At 47.3% G+C, this 25,751-nt stretch overlaps 1 protein-coding gene across 1 annotated transcript; it reads right to left on the minus strand.

Annotated features, from left to right (window-relative positions):
- Positions 1-2,644: 2,644 nt before the first annotated feature.
- On the minus strand, positions 2,645-11,512 carry LOC144111194 (uncharacterized). Its single transcript, XM_077644382.1, has 4 exons — positions 10,771-11,512; positions 8,426-8,604; positions 7,750-7,840; positions 2,645-5,359 (listed from the first exon to the last, which is right to left on the minus strand). Exons 1-4 carry the CDS (start codon positions 11,150-11,152, stop codon positions 3,255-3,257), a joined length of 2,757 nt encoding a protein of 918 aa, XP_077500508.1. The 5' UTR covers positions 11,153-11,512; the 3' UTR covers positions 2,645-3,254.
- Positions 11,513-25,751: the final 14,239 nt, after the last annotated feature.

Raw genomic sequence — 25,751 nt, forward strand, 5'->3', positions numbered from 1 at the left:
CGTCGTGCTTCCAGCAAGCGCAGAGATAAAAGAGCGCCCTAACACCATTCGCGACATTGCCCCGTAAAGAGCATGTCGACCCAAGTATGCAATAAAAAAGTCGGCATTGAAACAGGAAGCAACCGCCGGCCAAGCCCGCACCGATGGTCTGCGAGGGGAATCATTGCCCGCGTGTTCGCCGGTTAGGCAAAACATCTCGACAGGACATCGAGAGGGGACAGCGACATCGTCGAAAGCGATGCTACTAACCATGGTCGTGGATCAACTAACTGCAGCGATTTGAGAATATTGGAAGCCTTCTTGGCCATGCTCGTGACGTGGTATGCGTCGCCTGACCAGCAGGCTCCATCTTTTGCGCTGCTACCACGTGCAGGCAGCGTCATGCAGCGGACAGTGCAGATGATGCGCTCTGTGCCATGAGCGCTGCGCTACTTTCGTTGCTGCATGAGCCCAGGAATGACAGATAAAGCTAGAAAACACACGTGGTTAGACGCATGTAGGTTTGTGGCAACGCGTCGATGATGCATCGCCGAGGCGCGTACTCAGACGAAGACGTTGAACACCAAGTCCCGAGCACACCCCTACTGCCAGGAGTTAATTATGCAGCCTACCTGCCACCAGCTGCCGTGGACGCCTCAACCAAGATAAGTCATATCCCGTCCGTAAATTTTATAGTTGGCAGCAAGGGGCTCGGCGAGGATTAAATGACCGCCTTGGATAGCCTGGAACGAACTGCGGCAGTCTCTGCTTTGCACAAGTAGGCGCATAACCTAGTTGAAAAGAAATAAACACTTCTGGCGGCCTGAGTATTTTTGGCTGTTATGCGGAGAGTCCACTTGCTACGAAAAGCGGATATGACGAACGGAATCCGCGTGACCTTCAGGTTCTTTATAAGCGGGCTCGACTGTATTGTTCCTCGTCATGTGCTTCTCCTTAGGGTATTTTGATATTCCGATTAATTAAGATTATCTGTTAAGCATACGATCCGGGTTTTTTATAGCAACGTGTTTTCCACGTGGTACTTTGCTCGAACATTAAAAGAGAGCCTGCGAAATACCAGGAAAAAGCCACAAGATAGCACTCTTGCGCTACCATGTTGTAGCGCTGCCAAGCACACGTTCTTAACAAACGAAGCGTGCGCGTTCCATGCCTCGAGGTGAGCGGCCAACGCCGCTCTCATAACCTTCAAAATGCGTCAGCACATTCTTCTGGAACATATGAAAAGCGCGCGCCGTTATCTGGTATAAGTGATAGGCGGGCCACCGACAGCTAATTCAGACGGAGCTTTTACTGAGCCATCGCGAAGACAAAACAAAAAAAAATGTAGGGAAGAGAGAGAGAGAGAATAAACATTTTTTTGTAAAAAGGAGACCGTAGCGAATTGTGGGTGGGGTCCTCAGTCCAAGACTCCAGTGGCTTCAGCCGACGCTTTGGCGATGGTGACTAGCACCACCTGGTCTTCCAGGGTACGGCAGGCCAGCGTCACCTTCCACTACTCCAGCGCCGCCTTGTGCGGCTTTAAGTGGTTCCGTTTAGCTGAACATGTCCATGTAATGTGCGTGAATGCAGGAATTTCGCCCCACCAAGGACATGTATCTGCGTATAATGTCGGGTGAATGCGGTGTAGTTAGTGGAGATTGGTGAAAGTAAGTGTTTGGATGCGTCTTACATGGTAGGAGTCCTCCGAGGAAAATGTGGTGGGGGGCAAAGGCGCTTATTTAGGCGGAGGGTCTCTAGGCGGTTGAAAAATGGGTTGAGAGGGGGTAGTGAGTAGAGTCTGTGTGCCCCGCTCAGTTAGTGTAATTACGAACTAGGGAATCTGCCCTAATATTGCCTTCGAGACCTGCATGTCCTGGGACCCAGGTGATGACGTGGTCATACTGGAGATGTCTGCCCAGTACGCGGAGAGCCGTGCGCGGGACACGGATCCACTCGTATAGGCTCTACAGGCGGCTTGTGAGAGTAAAAATGTGGGTGCCGTGGTGTTGTGCGTCGCTCATTTTGATGGTAATGGCTATTGCAATGGCTGCTGTGGCCGCCCGATCCGGTGCCGTGAAGGACGCTCCAAGAAAAGAGGTGTTTGCGTGATTGACAGAATCTCAAGCATATCTGTTTGGCTGTGCATAGGAAGCCGCATCCACATACATAGCCGATGTGTCTTGGCCGTATTGCCTACGGAGGCTGCGAAGACGGGCCTGACGGGGCGGGGCCTGTGACCCGTGGTTCCTCTGACGAGGAATAGGGTCCATGTAAACGCGTGAGCGGACAGCATTGGAAAGAACTCCGGTCAGAGTCGTGGTCCTCGTGGCTTGCGGGTCGCCTAAAAAGGGAGAAAAAGCTCTGAAGTTGTGCATTTCAAGGTAGCCTTCGTTTTACGCGACAGCGTATACAGCTCGTTCGGTCGAAAAGCCGTCGGCGTTGTAGTAGTCGGCACCGCATGTCGGAAATCATGGGGGGCTGGTTTAAAAAATCGTATCGTGGTAATTTGTGGCCCTAGTGACTGATGGCTGATTAGGGTGTGATAGGGCCGGGGTGATTAGTAAATTAAATCATGGCAATTTATGAATTAAAGAAATGGAAAAAAAGAAAAAAAAAAGGGGGTTCAAAGGTGTCAAAGTGTTCAGAATGAAAAAGCAATGCTTAATTATGCTAATTAAGGAAATTTATAGTGTGTACTTGATCGATTAATTGCAACAATTAAAACAAAAATGCGTCCAAAGGTGTCAAACTGCTCGGAATGGAGTCTAACGCATTAGGCTATCGCTTGATATACCCTTAAGGCGAAGCTTAAGTGTCCTCTGCATTTTTTTATTTTATAATTTTGTAGCCCGCCGAACTGAGATGCGGCCGTTCACTTGGGCACAGTCGGCGCGTATGTTCCTTCCGTTCAAAGACGGTTGGAAGCACTGGAATGTGGTAGCACATGAGCGTAGTCATGCGTTTTTTTCTTATTTTGTAGGCTTTCTTTAAATACCGGAAAAAAAAGGACCCCGCAGGAAGTACGTTGCCAAAAACAAACTGGATCGGTTCTTTCTTAACCTCCACTAGAACTTAACAAAGCGCACGTGAATTGGGAACAGTTAGCGGTAAGGAGGGTTTTAATAATAGTCCGAACAAAAACATATTAGCGTAAAAATGATCGTTACTGTTATGTCGCAGCAAGTTCTCATTGGCTGTCTGAATTCAGGAATAAATGAAAAAAAAAATTTTGGCAGTTGCAAAGCAAATATGAGTAGTGGAGAAGAGCCCGCGTGTCACAAGTTCGAGCAGATGCCGTTCAGTTTCTTCTTTTGCGGCTTTTTGCAGCTGAATACGTCCCGAAATTCGCTGGTAGCTAATACTGGAAGAACGCAGCGAAGTTTTCTGTCAAAATCCGAGCCGAGGCCTCCGCCACCGCAAGAAAGAAGACAGAAACGTTTGAAGAAAGTACGCTGCGCCGCCACCCAGCGGGTCTCGGCGGAAAAGCCGAGGCCACCTCTCGGCGAGTAGATATCCCTGAGCGCGTCCAGGACGACGCGAAACGCATGCTTCCAAACGTACATTTCAAAGGCGCTTTCGCTTGTTACCAGTTTTTGGGAGAAGTTCGCCGAAGTGACGGTGGCGTCATCGAAGCAATCCTGGATGTTTCTGAACCTTTTCTGATACCATTTGGCCCACGAGGCGTCGTCTATGGACACAGACTGCGTAGCAGCTCGGTACAGTTCTATCGCAATTAAAACTCCCGTTGTTCCCAAGTCATACTCCACGGGAACACTTTGAGGATAGGTTATAGGCATTCGGCGCATGGCGGGGGGAAGAACAACAGAGTTCTGCATTGCGTGATAAATTACGCGCCCCTTTAGGAGGAAGCTGGTCTCCACCATTTGGTTCACGGATACCGGGTCTTGAAGTCTCCTCGATGCCTCCAGTGTCTTCGCTGTAAGAAACAGTTTAGGGAAATTTTCCCAGATGGCTCTATCAATCTCGTCAAACAAACTTCCAGCTTTTCGCGTGGCTTGGCTTAGGGTCGCGTTATACAAGAACATCTGCGCTCTAGACACAGTTAAAAAAGACTGCGCTCTTGAGATCATATTCTTATTTGCAATCGTTTCATTCTCGTTGGCAATGGCATAGGACGCCAGATAAGTGATTCGCTCGAACAAATCCTCTGTGCGCAAGTCTGCAGCCGCTGCACTGTGGCTGAAGTTGCTGTACAGGTTAGACCACGCTGTTAGTGGCATCACTTGGTAGCTGGCTTTCAGGCACGTCGATGGGGCGTTTGATGCCCCTGTTACTCCGCGGTCATCCTTCATGTAGAAGAACTGACCCACTTCGGTTAGGACGTGGGCGAAAACGTAGGCTGGCGCCTGCTGTTTCTTCGTGGCCAGCAAACGCATGGTGCTGTTCACACAGGCGAAACAGTCGGAGAGCAGGAAACTACTTTGCGTGAGTGGCACTTTCGCACCATAGGCTGCGTTCAGGACCTTAAGCCACCCTGCGCTCCCAATAACATCTTCAGTGGAATTAAACAAAGAGAAGTTGGCCTCTTCTAACATTTCAATGGCGTGGCGCTTTCTAAGTGGTTTCATTTCTTTCTCAAAACTCTCGATGGCAGCTATTGTGTCCTCTTCATAGAGCGACCCCGCATTTTCGAGTAGTGCACGTGTTGCATTAAACAGTGGTCTTAGGTAATTGTTAAGCAATCTGGTTTCGTTCCTTTCGCCCAATTTCTCGGCCAGCGTCTGTCCCCTGGAAAGATAGATGCTCACGTTGTCACGATGGCGAACGAGGCTGGCCTCAAGCACGGTGTAGAGGCCCCTCATCAACGAAAGGCCAATGACTTGAGCAAAGAGTGCTTGGGTGTCCTGCAGGCGTAGCAGGGACGAGTCTCTGGCGAGGAGCTCTAGCGCTACAGCGGCCGCGGCTTCAACGCCGTGTTTAAATGCTCGGATCAAATAACTATGACAAGATGTGTAGAAGCGGACAAGTTCAGCGGCTCCGTAGTACTGCTCTCGGCCTGTTCCTATGCTTAGCAGTGTCCAGTTGAGCGAGGTCTCCAGGTCTTGCACCGCCATGTCCAAGAAGTTGAGGCCTTCAGCGCCAGAGTCCCACTTGCGGCAGACATGGCTGTAGAAGTCTTTGCAGGGCTCGATGCTGGTGTCAGTGAGCGAACGCATGTAGCGTGCCGCCATTTGACAGTCAAAGCTGGAGCACGATTCTGTGAAATCTTTGCTTTGCGTACGCAAAACCGCGAGCGCCACCGCCGATGCAGTGGCCAGCGCAGAAGCAGCAAGGCAGAGTATGCAGGCGACCCCTACACGTTGTTCCTTGTCATGCTGTCGAAGTGGACGCTGGGAGATGGGGTACATGGCGCTGCCGTCTGAGCCAGAAAAAGAATGAGAAGGCGGTCAGCAATAAAAGTGAAGTTCAAAATAAAGGTCGCTATCCAGGCTACACGCACCTGCCGGGTGCTTCACCTAAGATTTTCTGCAATTTTTGAAAATACCATTTTAAACTTAAGGAAGCGCTTTTTTGGAATAGCATTATCAGAGGTTAGCGCATCATAATACAGTTCAGACGTAGGAACTAATGGGCTGGTTAACTAAAATAAAGTAGTTAATTTTTTAAACATTACTGTTAATCTCCTCATTTATTGAGATGTGTGTTGCCCACCGTAAGTATTATCCATACAAGTTTTTAGAATTCCGAAAACGCAGGTTACTGTCGGCACTATCGCACAACAAATTTTGGCTCTTTAGACGAGTTACTTGCACTAGAGGGTTTGTTTTGAAGAAACCTACTTGGAAGCGCAAGACATTTGGTGCGATATGGCTACAAAAATTAAGGGTAGGCTTTAAACATATCAAGAGCATTTAAACTTATAAAGTGATAGCGTTAATGGCTCCCTTCAGCGGTTTCTCTTCACATAAGGTCACTGTTCTTTGTTCATATTACCACATTTATAGCAATTTTCTCCACACAGTTTCTTCATTCTTGTTTTTGAACTTTTTACACTGCAGGTTAAGCACACAATTTTGCTTCTTTATACGCACACATCGATAAGTACTGACTGAACTACACACACAATCACTTGGCCACAAAAGAGCGTTCTACCTGTATGCAGGTTCTGCACTGGAAAAAAAAAAAAACTTTATACTCCTCACACGCCATCTGTTGAGGCAACGCCGTAGATAAAATCGCACGTGCTTTATGGTGGCCGTCGCATAGCGGCGCCACTATGCCACGTCAAGAAAAGTTGATATTTTTAACGTGAGTTTCTGTGCACAATGGCGACGCCACCTTTGCCGCTTAACAAGAGCCTTAAACTTGTGGCTTTCAATTTTGTTGGGTCACAGCGTCGAGTGTAACTGCATTTCCGAAATTCTAGAAACTGATATGTATAGTAGTTGCAGTGGGCTACACGCATCTCAGCAAATAAACATACTGACAGTATTAGTTAAAACTTAATTTCTCTCTATTTGTTAACCAGCCTATAGTTAGTGCGTGTTTGCGGTATCCGGATGCACTACGCCACTGACAATGCTATGCGGAAACAAGCGCTCTTCTAACGTTAAAAAACAATTTTTAAAAATTTCAAAACCTCTTAGGTGAAACATACGGCATTCAGCGGTTAGCTTTTTCTTGAAATTGCACTCACAGTAATGTTGCAAATGCTTAAAGAGCGTGTTTTGAATACATTTGTGTTTCCCGTACAGCGCCCGTCCTGCCTGCTCCCTCTTGTTCATGTTTTTTCGCACTGTGTGTTTGGCTTATTCATTGCGATGGGACACATTATTCGTAGACATGTAATGTGTTTATTAGTGTTCTATTTTATTATTCTAACATACGTTATTCATTGTCTTTTCACCATTGTACTTATTTTTTGCAAGCATTGCATCAGTGCACTGTTTAGGCTAAGCTTTTTTTTTCACTTTGTTCGCCCTTCTGCTGCGTTCTCAAATTATAGCGGTAGCATTTAAAATAAATATCAATGATCGCTGCTGCGTTGACTGGCAGTTATTCTGAAAACAATAACGCTACCATTAGTACTTATGGCAGCAGAACTGTTGTTCATGCGTTCCTAATGTGAAAACAAAGCTTAAGGACTAAATATCTTGCGCGCAGCTGCATGGAAAAAGCTGAGAAATGCACCAAAGTTGGCCTAGAGTTCATTTTAGGCGGATGCACTACATAGAGATTCCCGTTTAGTTGCATGTACCCCCGGCGTCAGATGTTCGTGGGACACACCAGTTGCGAAAATTTAAATTTTTTTGAAGCCACTTAAGTCAGATACAACTGAAAACAAGCGGCAAATGCTTCTCAATGAAAGCCGTCCAACCAACTGCGTTAACCGATTTTCGTGACGTTGTGATTAGTTTCCTTAGACCTGCAAGCGTGACATCACAGCAGGTGGAAGATAATCGGGTGGCATAATCTGATTAACCCGGCCGTCATGAAAATCCGTCGATGGGATTGGCTGAAGCGTCTTCTTTGAGGGACATCTACCGCTTCGTTTTTGAGCTGTACTTGACTATAGAGCTGAACTCACAATGAAAACCTGCAGCATCTGATTTAGGGCGGGAACTCTGCACTGCCGCTGTCATTTTCAGGCTACCTGCCCAGGCTACACATAAAGGCCACACCCCTAAGTTACTCTGGCTATCCAATTGTTAATGGATATTTTGCTCAGAGCTATGCCTTTTGCTGAGCTAGGGAATAATTGTAGCTGGTTGAACAAATAGAAATAAATTTATTCGCGAATAAACTCACATTGAGCAGCAACTGAGCACGGTATTTCGCCTTCAATGCTGCAGTGACTCTGAGGACCAGAGCCGCTTAACACTGGTTCCCCTTGGGAGGCCTGCAGGAGGATGAGGGCAAACACGGCGTTAGACCTTGCTGCAACGCAAGGGAATTCGACTTGACTGATATCCCGAAGTCGACGAATATCCTATTTTCTGTCAACGCACATATTTTCGACCCTCATGTCGTGCACACTAAGAGTAACATTCGCACTACTTCAAACCAGCATTGCTAGAACACAAAAAGAAGCCTACAGGTTTGAACCAGGAATAATCAGTGTTTACAGGCATTGGTGGTAAATCAGTGAAAAAAAAACAGGGACAGGAGGCAGAGACGAATACAACACACGCTGAGTAACTATGAATGACCACCACGTCGACCAGGCGTGCTATTCTGCGGGTGTCGCTATTTTAGATGGCTGGAACGGTCCTCGCTGACTTCACCATAGCAGACATATACTTGTCTGAAAAGGCGACACCCACACTTCTCACCGCATATGGCTCCTACACCGCTGTAGGCACCATTTGGATGCAGATATGCACGGGTGACACCCATGCTGTGATATTGGTTTAGACCAATACGCGATTGCAGAAGCAATCACAGAGTACACGGCGTCCGAACTCTGCCGATGGTATATGCTTACGTGGTTTCCAATGCCGGGGGATGGCTGGTGCGCCGCCACCAAATCACTAGACCCGCTCGTTACGCTGGCAGCCAAAGCCGTAGCGCTAACCGCCTGGTTGGTGGCGGAGTCGAGGCCGTTCGACGGGTCAGCTGCGGGTGCCTGGTCAGCACACGGTATCTTTTCGGCTGATTCCGTCACTGCAGAGATACGCAAGGCATGTATGAAGTAAGTCCCTATTTTTAATCATGAAAGAAATGTCCCACAGAAGGTGCTTTGTGTGGGAATATCTAAAGTATTCACATGAAGACTACATGAACTCAAATTTGATAAAAAGAAAAACCTTTACTCGCTGTGGATTTCCAGTAATGGAATGCAGCTCTGAGGATCATCCTGTCATATATGGTCAAAGTGTTAAAAATCGGCGGAGACCCAGGGCAGGTAAATATACAAGTGGCCGTAGACAAGGGAATAGAACGGGGCCTCGAATCTGACGGTCTTGATGCAATAGCTATCATAACGTTCCTACGCGTCTCTCGCGGTAGTTCAGGATTTTCTACGTCCGCCGCTATGGACGAGGATGGCGCTGGTGGACACACTCAAGGTTCGGTTAGTAACATGCACATAAATACCCCCCAAAGCAGAAAATTGGAAAGCCGACGTCATTGCGCAGTTGGTAGAGAACCGGATGCGAAATGCGGAGGTGTTGGATTCGGATCCAACCGGCGGCAAGTGGTTTTAAAGCGAAAGCTTTACTGGCCGCCAACTTGCGATTTCGCTGTGGCGGGGCTCCGAGGAGGCACTTGACGTCACAACGCGCGCCTCGCCGCGGATATTTCTTTCTCTCTCTCTCTCGCTCCCTAGTCATTACTGCGCATGCGCCACTAGTAGCACCGAGCCACAGGTGTTCCGCCGCTGCGCAGCGCCGCGCCTTTCCTCAAAATGCAACTTTCAATTTTCAGTTCTCTTTCTTCTTTCCCTCCCTCCTTTATTTCTTCCTTCATGGCGCGGTTCGGGTGTCCACCGAGATATGTGAGACGGTTACTGTGCCATTTCCTTTCCTCAAAAACCAAACTAAACAAGTGAGCAGACGGCGTTCATAGAGTTCATTGGCGTTGACAACTTTGCAATGGCCGTTCATTTTCACGAAAGGAAAGGCGCACAACCGGCTCCGTGGGTCAGTGGAGACCTCAATCTAGCTTACATGAACGTGGCTGATGTCCAACTGCAAAAGCCTCCTTTGATTGCGTTCCGCACACTGGATAGGCAGCGCGCCCCCTCAGGTCATATTTGAAACAGCGCAAGGACGGAACACAGGAGACACCATGAGCGCTCGGTATGATAGGTAACCAACACGTGAGCCGCCGCGGTGGCTGAGTGGTTATGGTGCTCGGCTGTTGGCCCGAAAGACGCGGGTTCGATCCCGGCCGCGGCGGTCGAATTACGAATGGAGGCGAAATTCTAGAGGCCTGTGTGCTGTGCGATGTCAGTGCAGGTTAAAGAATCCCAGGTGGTCGAAATTTCCGGAGCCCTTCACTACGGTGTCTCTCATAGCCTGAGTCGCTTTGGGACGTTAAACCCAGATAAACCTAAACCAAACCGTTGTGCAAATGGTTGTCCGGAAAGGGCAATAGAATTCTGATTTGATATTTCGGCTGCCCAACCTTTACGCTCTAGTTACAAAACAATAACTTCACTATCACGGCGTCTCACCACTTTATTCCTGCAAAAACACTACGGAGCTATGGGCCATCCTGCTCAGAGCAGCCCATATGCTGATTTATGTGCACGCGTTTACAATAAGCAGTGAGTTCAACATGAATTGCAACGGAACCCGTCGCCACTTGTTCAATTCACGTGTAAGATGGAGTTAGCCAGAAAAAAGTGCCACTCATCGTCTATAGATCGAGCGGCTTCATAAAAGGCTTGTATTAATCCAAAATGTAAGAGCGCTACTTTTCCGCTTTCAGTCGTCGAGCTTAAAATCTTTTACACAAGGGGGGAATACGAGTATAAATCAACTTGTGGCGAAGAGTTCGTCTGCTAAAGCTCTGGGACTTGCAGCAGTCCACAAAGGTAAGACAAAATAAAAATTGAAAGCCTAGAGAGCTCAGGACGAGATCAAGAGCTGAAGGTGGGGGAGGAAAAGGAGGAATAGAGGCATCTAAAAGAAAAACTATGACGGCTTCATGCCACAGATGCATTTAAAATGGTCAGAAAAAGCATATTTAAATTATAGTACTTCTCAGGGGGCTAGTTGGTTCATAGTTTGTTAAAAGTTTTTTCAATGCACACCAGAAGAAGTAGCCGTTACTAAGCCGCTTTACCTTAGTCGTAGGTAGTGCGGAAACGAATTGTACACTAACCTGCTTCATCCTTGAGAGGGGTAGTAAGCGTAGCTTGCCGCTCCTGGTAGCTGGTAGAGGGCACTGGGGAGCGTGAGGGCGAATCCGTCCTGGAGGTAAGCTCCTGGAGGTCCTGGAGCAGCGGATCATGGGTGCTACTGGTCCCGTCTGCGCTGCTGTGTCCGGGAGAGGCAGTGGCAGCTGCTGCATCCGATGCATCCTCATTTTGCTCCGAAGTAGCTCTGCCCGGTTCTTTTTTTCGTTTCTTCATCTTCCGGTGTCTTCCCTCGCGGCCTGCCACTGATCTGGAGGAAATGGGATTTGTGAAAGCCGGATCGAAATTCGATGTCTTGGTGGTGCCGCAGAACTGCTGCTCTTCCGCCATGCTTAGCTTCTTCTTCATCACGTTTCACTTTGTCGCGAGCTCTCAAGGAGGAACACGCCTGGAAGAAAGAGCTTAAAGATTCGTGTTTCTATATTCTCGATCAGAGCCTGAATTAAGCTTTAACCGGGAAAGCGGTATTTATGAAACAAACAGTATACATAGCGCGAACTATAGTTATGTGTTACTGCGAAGCACTAAGCGTCAGAAGAAATGCACGCGCGGAAATGATTGTAATTGCCACGAAGACTGCGACAGCCAGACATCCAGTTAACTGCAGCGATCTAAATCTACAGATTTATGGAACGCACAAACTCTGTACCTTCCAGTCCCGTACACCAGTAATTTTTTTTCATTCAGTTTATTTGTTTCATTCTGATTTACAGAAACCGGAGCAAAGGCAAAAGGCAAGAATCCTGACAAAGGCCTCTGCTCCGTATGCAATTAGGCATCAGAAACATAAAACCACAATTGCAAACAATTAATTCCCTTTTTAGGGGACAAAAGGGATAAAACAAGCAACACTGAAAGACCATCAATGCTATAAGGCCATAAAAGCACAAGAAAAATAAATGAAATGAATTCAACGTTTTCTTGCGATATTAAATTTTTAAGGAACTTTTTGTGAATTGGCTTGCTGAAATAAAGAAGTTTTTCTAGGCGATTTAGTAGAGACGGTATTTGGAACTGTACGTGTTGCCTACCATAGTTTGTCTTGAATATAGGGATTTTCCTGCTATGTCTGCGGAAGCAATACTCTGCAGCGGAGTTTGCTGCGCTCTAAAATTTCTGGTTCTGGACATGTTGCAAGAGCCTATAACAGTATAAGGGGTTAACGTTTATCAGGCAGTACTTTCTGAATATTGGATCTGTCGGTAAATATTGTGGATGCCCGTGGTAGTTTTCGAATATGCTCAAACAACGCTTCTGTAGAGTAATCAGTTTATGAAAATTGCCCTGCGTGGTTGTTCCCTACATTAGCGAGCAATAAGACATTCTGGTGTAGAAAAGCGTATAATATAGCGAGGTTCTGAGCCATTGTGGTCAAAATGGGCTTAGTTTATAAAGACAACCTACTGCCTTACTTAACTCGGCCGCCAGTATCGACACGTGAACATTCTATGACAAGGTGTCCTAAAACCACACGCCCAAAAATTTTTGGACCTTAACCCGCTCTAGACTGAAACCATGAAAATTAAGCTTAATATTAGAGGTGATTGGTTTGATTATGGATGTCAATATCACATACTTTGTCTTGCTGGTATTGAGCTCCAAGTTATTCTTGTTAAGCCAGCCCGAAAGGAGTTTCAAGTAATAATTAACATCATATTGAAGTTGAATAAGTGAATCACTCACGAAAAAAACGTTAGTGTCGTCTGCGTACATAATTATTTTCGGAGTTTGGTATGCTGCACAGATTATTTACATAGATTAAAAACAACAGCGGCCCGAGAATAGACCCCTGGGGAACACTATTCTTTACTTTGGCATATGAATAAGATTCTTGATTAACGCTGACGTATTAATAGCGGTCTGATAAGCAGCTGTGTATTAAATCTAGAGCGATTCCGCGCACCCCATACGTATTTAGTTTAGATAAGAGAATGGTGTGCAACACAGAATCTAACTGCTTTCTTCAAGTCAGAAATAAGCGAAGTGTATAAAGTCTACGCTCGAAATTATTATGACATGTTTGATGTCTAGTAATGCTAGTTCCGACGATAGTTTCTTCCAGACCCGTATTGCATGTAATTTATTGCATTATATTTATTGAAAACATTTTCCAGCCTATTGTTCAAAGCACTTTCAAACACTTTGGAAATGACCACTACCCAATTCATCATATACGCTGATGACAGTAGTCTGTTTTTTTACATCTGGTTGTGCAAGGGACCTGTTGGTTCTCGCGAGCGCAGCTTTAAGAGAACTTAATCGATGGAGTTCATCGAATTCACTGTCTATAAATTTGAACAAGACAAAGGCTCTACTTTTCCAACCTTAAAACAAAAATGTCCACATTGACGGCCATTTGCAAATGGGCTACTCTATTATCAAATTTGTGCCATCCATTAAATGCCTCGGGGTCGTATTTCAAGCAAACTTACTTTGGAATCTTTATACAGACTCAGTTGCTAACAAAATCGCTCGTGTTGTGGGAATACTAACGAAAATTCGATTTTTTTTCTTCCCTTGAGCGTGAAAAAAACTTCTTTTTAACTCTGTATTCCTTCCTGTCCCATCTGAATTCCTGTCATTTAGTCTGGGAATCCACGATGTCTAACGTCACAAAACTTTTTCTATTGCAGAAGAAAGCATTGCGCGCTATCGCGAATTCTTCATATGACGCTCATTCGCAGCCTCTTTTCAGCGCCCTTAACTTACAACCGGTCACCTCCATATGTCGTAGTATTTTACTCAAGCGTTTCACTACTGCGATAAAACAGAACACGAAATTTTTCAAGCATTTGTCTCTATTGACAATGGTACATTCCTATTGACATGGTACGTTCCTAAAGCGCGCACTAACTACGGTCAACAAATGTTACGCCACACACTGCCATCTTTATTAAACTCATTAGAAACTCAATAGACACCTACCACTCCTTTTAATGGGCTCATTGTGGATATCTTTTTCTTTTTGCTTTGCTGTGGTATACACTGACGCCATGAATACTTAACCAATTTTTTGCTTGTAAATAACTCATTATTTATAGAGGTGAGTTTCAAGGCTGTATTATTTGTATCATTTTGTACTATACGCTTTCTGTAATTTAATTCCTTGCAGCATTCTAGCGTTGATTTTTTCACCCGTATGTATTTCTGTTATAGAATAATAATAATAATAATAATAATAATAATAATAATAATAATAATAATAATAATAATAATAATTGGTTTTTGGGGACAGGAAATGGCGCAGTATCTGTCTCATAAATCGTTGGACACCTGAACCGCGCCGTGAGGGAATGGACAAGGGATGGAGTGAAAGAAGAAGGGAAGAAGGAGGTGCCGTAGTGGAGGGCTCCGGAATAATTTCGACCACCTGGGGATTGGGGATCTTTAACGTGCACTGACATCGCACAGCACACGGGCGCCTTAGCGTTTTTCCTCCATAAAAACGCAGCAGCCGCGGTCGGGTTATAGAATGTTCAATAATGCTTTTTTTTCGTTTATGCATTATTGTATGTTTGTGTTCTCTTTGTTGTGTATAATGCCATTTCTGTAGGGTGTACAGACCCCGTCAAGCCGAATTCATTTGGCTTTTTGCACTCCAGTCATCTGTACATGTATAGATGCAAATAAACTTGAATTGAATACCAATATAGGTCTGTAGTTATTGACTGCTTGTTGATAACCAACTTTTAAAAGTGGTAGAAAGCGTGTGTGTTTTTTTTGTTAAATATTCAGGAAAAACTCAAACTTCAAACATTCTGTTGATAATGTGGGAAAAATTGGAGACATATCCGAGACATATTTTATAGGTAAAGGTTTTATGTCATTCAAAACCGGCAGCAACGTTAAAACCTTTTACGAATTAGAAAAACAGCGCAAAGACGAGACACAAGAGAAGCACAAAACACCAGCGGTGACTAACAACCAAACGGTTTATTACTACAGGTGAGGCAGCATATAAATGAAATGGCACGAGTAACAACACAAAACCTTTAAATACGAGGTGCAGTTTAACAAAACTAAAAGATTGCATCTGCATCGCCACTAAATACTTTTCTGACTTCGCCATCATCACCATGCAACTACAAGCGCGAGCGCCTGGTGTACACGTGTGCACAGTCGAACGCATCTTAACAGCAGAAAGGCTAACCCACCGAGCAAGTATTTTGTCCCCATTTATGGCCGGCAGTACCGGGCCGCTTATCCGGGGCATTGCAAATGGCAGTATGCAGCTCAGGGGGTACCAGAAGATGATATTCGCAACGTTGTTCTTCGGCTACGGCATCTACGGCTATAACCGCAAGTGTGTCCCGTTTGTATTGCCCGCACTCGTCGCCAGCGGACTGCGCAGAGATGAAGCCGGTACTGAACTATCTTCCATTCCCGGTTACTGCTGACGAATACACACGTAGCCGCACGCGAGGACGCAGCTGCTACATTGATGAATGAGAAAACGCACTGCGTTTGAGACGCGAGATAGTTTATCACTGCTCAGTGCAACATAGCGATCTAGATAGATGAAGTATCACCAAAGCGCGCATTTTTAATAAAAGAACAACCGCCGCGGTGGCTCAGTAGTTATGGCGCTCGGCTGTTGACCCGAAAGACTTGGGTTCGATCCCGGCCGCGGCGGTCGAATTTTCATGCAGGCGAAATTCTAGAGGCCAGTATACTGTGCAAATGCCAGTGCACGTTAAGGAACCCCAGGTGGCAGAAATATCTGGAGCCCATCAATATGGCGTCCACCATAGCCCGAGTCGCTTTGGGGCGTTAAACTCCGCTAAAACATAAAGGACCTAATAAAAAAGCAGACACCAATTTTCTTCGCTCGTCACAGAAACAGAAGTAACGTCACATGGAAGGCAGAATTTCACTTACTGTAGTTCCTTTCTGTAGGGTTTCCACAAGAAATTGCTTTCATTGTTCGTAGGGAAAAGAAGTTTCAGTAGCGTTCAGCTGTGCCGAGTTTTTGATGCGTTGATTAATAAGGTTAAATGATTAGATGCAGAAGAAGCTGTACTTTCGTACCTGGGCACATCACGGGGAGGGGTCAAGCATGGTGCCTTATTTAATATAGTGTGTACGCATAGTATATACCTTGTAGGTAGTTTTTGGCTGTGGTGCGTTTCCGAGGTCAGTAGGTAGAATCATGGGAAAATCGTGTGCCAGCTTCTTCTGGTTGCAGCTATAGGTCTATGTTTGGTACAGCATCTTGTAAAAAAACAGCGCAAAGAGACGAAGGACGCAGAAGAAACAGACGTCACAAGCGCTGACTCGTTTGTGGTGTCTGTTCTTCCTGCCTCCGTGATCATTTTGCGCTCTTTTTCTTAAAAAGCACGTACTGCTTGCTAACCATAATCCACTTTTTCGGCTCAGCACTAGCCAAGCAAATACGAAGCGTCATGTTACCGGCGTGCGTTGGAGGATAAAGTGCTCTTTAAGAAACTAGCATAGACGCTGGCGCCACCTTTTCCCCTGCGTAATTTTGAGAAACTCTCTCTGCTGCCGACAGTGTGCAGCTGCACCTCGTTATAACGAAACAATTTATAACAAAATATTGGGTATAATGAAGAAACGCCTATTCCTCTTGGAAGCTCGGACAACACGGGCTATAACGAAGCCACGGCTGTAACGAAGTAATCGCTGGGCCCCTCCAGCTGTGTTATAACGAGGTTCAACTGTCATCATCATCAACCTGCAGGGCAACGGCCTCTCCCATGTCTGTCCAATTAACCCTGTCCTTTGCCAGCTGCGCCTACCGTGTCCCGGCAAACATTTTAATATCACCCGCTCACCTACATTGCCTTCTCTTGGAATCCACTCCGTTACCCTTAAGGACCAATGGTTATCTTGCCTTCGCATTACATGTCCAAGCCCATTTCTTCCTCTTGATTTCGGCTAGGACAAAACTTCCCGCGTTTGTTCCCTTACCCACTCTGTCCGCTTCTGGTCTCTGACCTTACACCTATCATTTTTCTTTTCTATGGCTCGCTGCGTTGTCCTTAACTTAAGCTGAACCCTTTTCGTTAGCCTCCATGGTCCCATAGGTGAGAACCGGTAAGATACAGCTGTTGTATACTTTTCTCTTGGGGGATATTGATAAACTGGCATTCATGATCTGAGGCAGCATGCCATGTGCGCCCCTCCCCATTCTTACTCTTCCAGTTAGAGAAGACTAATTTTATTTAGATGGCGAGGCGTACCGTACTAAGAAATTATTCCGCCATACTGCGTTTTGTTACGTTTCCACCGCTTCATATTTCTGAATATTTCACCCCATGCATTGAAGCCACTCCAAGGTATTCAATTGTTTCGGAGGAAAAATAAATGATGGTCATTTGCCTAGTTAGGCCAAATGTCAATTATCTGCACTAGCAGTTCGGTTTTCACTTCGGTTCCGGCGTTTAGATCTAGTGTTCACGGATGACAGTTGTTCGGATATCGATAATGGTTTAATTTTCATATTGCAACGGATATTCTTAGTGAAGACGAGGTGAACGAAGTGTCTCGGATGTGTGCGTGCTGTGGGCTTGGGTGCTCTGTGCGGGCCCTGTGCTCTCGGCCCGTGTGCTGTGCCCGGGGCGTTCTTGCGTCGTTCCCGCCTTAGAACACGTAACATCTTATACAGAATTGGGCATTCTTTGACACTCGGATCCCTGGGAGTCTTTTTACCGCTCCTGACGCAGTGGTGCAGCGGTGAAGCGATGCGCCACTGCCCTTCCAAGGCAGGTGCTGCCATCGGTGGGACTTGGGTTGCTTGAGTTGGGTTGCGATCTAGGTTGATCTTCCGGAGCAACCTCTCACGATTAATTTAGCTGCCGCCTGACACTGTGGGCAAGTGAGCAGCCTGCCACAAAACAGCCTTCAGGCAGGCAGGGCAGGGCAGGGCAGGCAGGCAGGCAGGCAGGGCAGGGCAGGGCAGGGCATATTGTTTTTTTATGGATATTCTCCCTTCTATTTGCTTTATGCCAGAACTCCCCGCGTTTTTCTCGACACGATCTTCACGTTTTCCCCCAACGAAAACGAGTCGGTTGGCTAGATACTGTGCCGTGCCGAGGAAGCCCGTCGTATAGCCCGTTTACGTACCCTGGCCTCGCAACGCCGTTCGAAAGAACATTACGACCTGCGTCATCGTGCCGTGACTTACTCTCCAGGAGACTTTGTCTGGCTGTGGACGCCAATCCGCAAAATAGGGTTGTGTGAGAAGTTCCTGTACAAGTACGATGGCCCCTTCGTTGTGTTGGACCAACTGACTGACGTGAATTGCGTCGTCGCCAAAGTGACGACGGGTAAACGCCGTTCCCGCATGACACAAGTTGTTCATGTGGCTCGCTTGAAGCGCTGCCATCGCCGATCTACTTAACTTTCTCGGCGACGAGAATCATCTGCACCCGGGGAAATTGTTACGCCGCGGAGTTCGAGGAAGAAGAGGAGAGAGGCGCGCACAGTCTGATCTGGGCTCTGGGCCGTCGGCGACCAGCTTTCATCCACCGAGCTTTCACCTGTATTAAAGCCATTTCATCCGCTACTATATATATATATATATATATATATATATATATATATATATATATATATATATATATATATATATATATATATATATATATAAAGTAAGGGGATGGATATATGTGTCTATAAAACCATGAAAAATGGTCTCTCTGTTCCATACATGGCCTAGCGCTGCGGTTACCATTGTTGACTAGTAGCGCAACCAATTTTAACATGCCACAAGAGCAAAGAAAGGCTGCACGAAATCGAAGTAAAGTGCGGCGCGCGGCCGCGCGTAGCAGACGGACGACGATACACCCACCCACCCACCTCCCCTACGAGCCCGATTTCGGACCAGTCCGGACGTGAGGCAGATGCCATGCGAACACTCCCGCGCCCAAGTGTCTAAGCCATCCGTTGCCATAGAGATAACTCGAACACCATTCAATACGAATGTAACTGAAGAAGGAATTGACGATACCGTCTGTAAACCGTGGCCGCTGGAAAGTGTAGGAAGTTTCACCCCCTGATAAACTACTCCAACGCCATTCAATGCAGCAAGAAGGCTGAGTGCAGAACACATCAGCAAAACTAGTCACTAGGCTTCAGCAAAACGTTTAGTTGGGACTAAGAATAATAATCAAAGAATTCAGTTCACCAGCCTACTGATTAGCACGTTCTAGCTCTATTCTGATGAGCTATACCGCTGACAATGCTATGGAGAAAAAAAACGCTCTTCTAACTCAAAAAGCCTATTTTAAAAAAATTTCACAACATCTTCAGGGAATCACATCTGTTGTTTTTGACAAAGGCCGTATATATACATGCATCTTCGCGAACAATTTCGAGCATTGCGAAACCATATGCGGAAAACTTCGACATTTTGCCAGCCTTCCAATCACTTCTGGCGCGCACACGCGAGCAATGGCGAAAAGACGATGCCAAGGCCGCGCGTCGGCGGTGGTCAACAAGAATGATGAGGGGAAAGATAATCGCGCAGAGTGTTAAGATAACCGAACGAATCCTGATAGAGTTGTAACACGGCAGCGCATCGCGTCTGCGACAGCTTGCACGAATGTGGTCCGCTTCTTGCTATGACTGATCATAAAAAGATAAAAAAAAGAACGCGACAATGCTTTCTAAATCAACGAGTTAATGCCGACCTGTGCGACACGCAATAGGGTTATGTATGACAGAGCCGAATAATTCGGAATTTCACGCCAAGTGTTTGCGACAACGTTGCGAACGCTCTCTGGTTCTGTGTACTAATTGCGACTTATTAAAGCGGCGCGTGCTCAGTTGTCAAGGTGAGGCAGAAAAATGCCCGGCTCCGCACACAGTTTATATTAGCGCAACTTGAGTATGCTGTAGTCTCGGCGAAACTTGGGGCCTCCTCCTCGACATATGCGGTCCAGTGCAATCGATATGAAAGACGGAGCACTCGAAAGCGTGCCGATGAGAGCCAATCGCGTGCCTTCCTCGGACACAAATTTAAGGCTTCTGCGATGTTATGAAGGGGAACGGCTTTTCATTCTTTAGAGAATAGCTTTAGAGAATAGCGCTCTACCGTTTCTCATACACCGTGACGTCCTTTCATCCATTTCCTCCAGAGCAGGGTATCGAACCGGTATCCTCTCTCGGCTAATATCCCCGCATTTCGTTTCGGCTCTCTTACGGGAGATGCTTGAACCCATTGGTACGAAGGTTGGTTCCCTGCGGTACCGGAAAGAACAGTGCTTCTAATTCCTAATCCTGCATGCACTACGCTCTGAGCGACAACTTCGGTGCTTACTTCCCTTCTTGCTTTCTAAAACAGACGATCGCGTTGAGGCGTGCCTGTAAGTTCTATATCAGCGATCCCCTCTCATCTACACATCCCTGCGTGCTGCCTATCATTTCTTGCAGCTATTCCTCCGCGACCGGCGCAAGAAATCCCCGGGGGTAAATATAGGTCCTTACGGTATGTTAGTATGTGCGTTCAACGCGTTTTCCACTCTAACGAAAGCTCGAATATTGCTAAACTCGCGAATTCATCAGTGCGAGTTGCAGAATTGACCGATTGTAATCGCTCACTTACCGTTCCTGCTGCCATGGCTGAAGCTTTGGGAAGGCTCCGACCACGCAAGCCAAGTCCACCCTTTGAAGAGGCGACGCAGAAAACACCGCACTTCGATCACAAGCTGCCTACAGTGGCACTCTGGCAGAAATTCTTTCTTCGCTATTGAAGAGGTGATTTGACGTGTTTAGCGATGGACAGACCAACAGCTGGTACGAACACGACGTTGTCAGGCGCCGGTAATAGCTGGGCTGTGCTGAATTTCTGTCAGGCTATAACTTTACGTTATAGGGTTTCAGGTGAAACAGGGTTTCATGTGACACCACAGTTCGACGAGGGAAGCAAGAAGGGTTTCATTAGTTCATTCAGTGAAGGTCAGTTTCCAACGACGCCACGAATAATTAATAAAATTGCACCCGAGCACCACTGAAAGGGCGACGCCCTGCTGCCGCCGCATTGCTGCTGGCCGTTAGGCTTAGGCCCAGTCTCGCCGATTCTCGCCAGCCGTGCCGAGAAGCGGCTGGCCTTATCTTCAGTGTTACATCGCACGTGTTCCAACTGATGCTATTGTGAAACCTTTGCTTATTTTTTTTAGGCGGCTGATCGCATTGTTTCACCTAAGTTTCAGGCTATCGCACTCGACTGACTTTTTTCAGGCTGTTGCAAGCAAGCGCCGTGTCACCTGTTCATCGCGATAGGAGAGGCGGCAACAGAGTATGGTTGGCTATTGACGAAACCGCGCTCACTCGATCGGCTGTCCTGGAACGTTACCACAGTAAAAATAGCGAAAGAAAGCACGTTGCGAATATCTGTTTCGACCCACTAATTTGCCCTTGCCGGCCTCTAGAAGCCGAACAACTCTTTTCTACCGTGACCACCACTTTCTTTAAAGGGTGCACCGTAGGTTAGGGGCCAGTGTTAAGGCACCAGCTATGCCCATGTATTTTTTCGGCCTTCTGGCAAAAATGAATTGCGACAGAACGCATTATTCGAGTACGTTAAGCTCAAGAAGGAGAGAGAGAAATTTACAGTGATGTAGCGCCAAGCGTCGAGTGTACCCTGCACAGGATTCACCAAGCGATCAGCTTCAAATTGATCCCGAGTGTACAATGTTCGCTGAGATCCTCCTTTCACTATGGCGCCGGGTCACCGGTTCTGCGATATCTAGGGTGATCAGTGCCGCGTTGTTCCAGAAGCGAAGGCTAGCACGGTGCCGAGGCTCATCGAAAAGCTCCGAAGACGGGCTAAGGAGGTGCGAGATATGAAAACAGGACGGTCAGCGTCGCATTTGAACTGCAGTCCACCAATAGTCCACGCAACGAGTGTAGAGAGAGAGAGAGAGAGAGAGAGGGAGGGAAAGATGGCGGCAGGAGGGTAACCAGAAGCTTGTTCTGGTTAGCTACCCTTCACTGGATGAAAAAGAATGCCAGATGCAAAAGCGAAGAGAGGGATAAGGTTAGGAGCAAGGACATCGTGCATGCTGCCAAATCCCAGCCTATCGCACAAGCACGACGCCCTCAGGAACCGAAACAGCTAATGATTTGTATGCCTTCAGGCCTGCCGATCGGTGCAGCCACTGACTAAGGATCTTTTTCTCTCTTTCAGAGGGCGACAATGGCGGCGGTCTATAGTGCAAGACAAAGCGTTTTAAGTACGATATTCTTTTAGCTCTCATACTCGGCCAATTAAAGCGAACATGATCCGAAAGCCACGGCGAGCCCTTAGCCGAACTTTGGGGAGAGCTTGAAGTGGACTTCTAGGGCGTAACTAACCGATATATTCCGAAATAGCCAGCTGAGAAAAATACTCCAGCCAGAGTGCGATTCGAACCGGCCGTCACGTCAACAGGGTTGCTTTGTTGAGACAGAAGGACCGACGATTTTGTGGTGGGAAGGAATGCTGTCCTGCTTAGACCAAAAAGTTCAGGGGGCGTTGACCCATAGGGCAAGAGCAGCGCAGTATCGAAAGGACTCCCGGTATATGGGGAATGAGCACGGATTTCAAGTAATTGATGTTTTAATCATCATTACCATCGTCATCTACCACTCGACCAACGCTGCACTCTATAGCACTAGTCTCTCCCGCTGCGCGTTGGATACCATCGCCTTCATCATCTTCCACCCGTTGTTACTGCGCCGCCACTGTATGTGAAGGATGCTAATGAATAATAAATAATTAGTGTTTTTTGAGGAGAGGAAATGGCGCCTTACGCGTTATACTTCTTGGAAGACACCTGGACCGCATCGTGAAGGAATAGAGGAAGGTGTGAAAGAAGAAGAGCAGTAGTGGGGGTCTTCGGAATAATTACGATCATCTGAAGATCTTTAACGTGAGCTGACATCGCACAGCACACGGGCGCATTTTGCTTTCCGCCTCCATCGAAACGCGGCCGCCGTGGTCGGGTTCGAACTCGGGTACCCCGGCTCAGTAGCCGAGCGCCCGAACCCATGAGGCACCACGGCGGGTTCGAGTTTCCTTGCTGATGAGCTATTACATGCTCTCGCATTGAAATAAAATGTATTTCGAAATCGACGGCGCGAACAAACTATATTCCACCTACATCATTCGAAATACAAAGAACAAACTAAAACGCATTTCACCAGGTTCACTCGTCCAGTGGCGAGGATTGGATGCTACCGATCTGAACCGCTCCTTGTACACACGCAGTGGAAGCTTGCATGCAGTTGATGACCAGTCAAGGCAGCCAGCAGCCGTGCAAACTGCCGGCGTGGGCCCTCCACGACTGCCGTCAGTGCGCTCAACAAAATGCTTAACACGAACGCCCCGTAGCGTGGCCTGCACCGGCTTGGACTGACGCCAGCGCCGCGAAGTGTTGGGCGCTGTTGCCAAGATAATATTTCGACATGTTCGCGACCGCTGACGATAGCTGGAGCGCAGCTCGATGTGACTGGTCGCCTTGTCATTCGCTTGTGCTTGAATGGCGGGCCGAGTGCGATTACTTTCGCCACGTTTCACTCGTGGCTGCTACTCACGCCGACCCCGACAACACGTTGCGGTTTGCTTATCTCGGCAAAGCGGCATATTTTGCGCGCGGCAGCTCGCGCGCCTTTCGAGGTTGGGCCTCAAAGCCGCCACTGGAGAGAAATGAAGATTCGGTAAAGCAGAGCAAACGCGGGTTTGTGGCTGTTGCAAAGGTTGGACAATAAACCTGCAAATCCGGTGACATCGTTGTGCAGGTTCTTCATTTCTCATATTCTCGGACAGCGCGCGTCGTAGTGCTCTGGCAAGTTAGTGTCTGACTTCCTGCGTCACAAGTGGAGACACCCATCCGTCCAGCAGTGGCAATGTGAAATGGCAGTGGCAATGAAGTGGCTGGCGTCGCTGGCTGCGTCGTACAAGCCCCCGATACAAGCGCCCGTGGAGGTGATGCCGGTGTTGTTGGCGTTGGGGGCACCACCCGGATCGGTCGCAACAGCGCTGGAGACACCCCTAGCCGTAGCAGGTGGTAGCGTCCTCATTTCACTCCCCAGAACGGGCTCAGGAACGGCAGGAAGTCCACGATGCGAAGCCGTAGAACGCGAGCTCACCGGAGCAGTAGCCGGTGTCGCTCTCTTCCAACCGAAGCGTTCCTGACCCGCCGGATCCTCCGCTTCTCTGTTCTCCCCCCCCCCCCCCCCCCCCATCGTGCCTCGCTCTCCCTCGCCCTTTTATAGCCTTGCGTTAGTCCACGTAAGCCTTGTCGTCGTCTTTTCCTTCTTCTCTTCTCCACCTATCATTTCTCTCCACCTCACCGAATGCTACTTCATCTTCTTAAGTCTTCGGTTAATCCACGTCATCCTTATCGCCAACCTCTTCGTCTTCTTCACACCTCTTTCCTTCATAATTTTATTTTAGATTCCCCATTATATGTGACACCATCCCTTATCACTCTGAACACCAGAACATCACCCTCGGACCACGTTCTTGCCACCCTCAATTTCTACTCTGGAGGAGATACCTCGCAATGTAGTAGCACCACTCCTCGCGCGTACGCAGTGAAGAACTCCCAAGTTTGCTTAGAATTTTAATACTTCATACTTTAGAACAGTTCATAAACACTTTTCCTGATTGCGCAAAGCTACGTTTGATTGATTTCCAGCCCTTGTCAGCTTTATTACCTGTCGCGTGGGGAACCAGAAAGAGTATAAAACTAGAAAATGAACTGTGGTTTCCCGCTTCTTTAGTGTGCCAGTACCCCAATCTCAGATTTTGCCGATGTTTGTGTGTCCGAAGCCGGTGGCACCACAGGGTTGTGGGCAGCCAGCCAGCAGGCTTCATGGCCAACTACGCAAATTACTTTGACAAAACACGCCATAGCAGCGAACGGGCTTCGAACCCGCGGCTGCACGAATAGAACAGCTTCGCTCGCCACTGCATTACACCACCGACTCATCGGCGTAGCCTTAGATCCCGCGTGTTGTCTTCAAGATAATGGCGCGCTCCCACTACGGGGGATTGGCCAAGTCACAGGCGGCGACTGACAGGGGCTCAAAACGTTTAAAAAATTAAAATATAATAAGAATAAAACAGGAGAACAGATCTGATCATTTAAATTAACAAAACAAACACTGTGAGACTGGTGATCGAAAATGGGAATGGGGCTAAAAGTTAAACTGCCAGTCTCTTGCGCTGTGCTTTGGATGGAGTCTTCAGCAACATCCATCCGTGCGCAATGGATCCAGAATACTTCGCGATCGAACTGCCCGCTTGACCCCCTCGAACCGAAAGCGAAGTGAAAACCGAAGAGTGGGCGCACCTAATTCTCATTTGGCCTAACCGCGCTAAATCATCCGCCCTTTTTTTTTTACCTTGCATCGCTTCAGCTCTGAATTAGCAGCGTGCGTACACCAAGGGCGGATTTAACTTTTTTTCAGCGAGAAATTTTTAGTCACAACACCGCTTTTGCCCGAGCTTTTTCGACCAAAAAGTTAAAACTGGGAAAAAGATCAGCAGGCCACATTCTAATCCTTGGCATCAGCTCAAGAAACGCGTGTGACACTGCTACTTCAAAAGGAAAAGTTCCTGACCGTGACCACGCGCAGCTTCACTGGCCGATTGCTCGCTACGCGATCTCTCTTCACATAGTATTGCCGAGCGTTCCGCTGGAGGACTTACCCCAGTTCGCAAGTCAAGAAGTGACTGGTGTAACGACAGTATTAGAGAGCGGGCAGATATACAGGGTGCTTCGCCTAACACGTTACTCAACTTTTTAAAAATAGGCTTTTTGAGTTAGAAGAGCGTTTTTTTCGCCATAGCATTGGCAGCGGTGTAGAACACAATCTGAATACAGATAGGACGAGCTAACTAGCAGGTTGTTTGACTAACAATGAACAGGTACCCTGTTCGACTAATAATGAACGGGTACCTTTTCAACTATTGCTGTTAGACTCCTTAATTATT

The sequence above is a fragment of the Amblyomma americanum genome, chromosome 11, assembly GCF_052857255.1.
Source record: "Amblyomma americanum isolate KBUSLIRL-KWMA chromosome 11, ASM5285725v1, whole genome shotgun sequence".
In the NCBI taxonomy this organism is placed as follows: domain Eukaryota; kingdom Metazoa; phylum Arthropoda; class Arachnida; order Ixodida; family Ixodidae; genus Amblyomma; species Amblyomma americanum.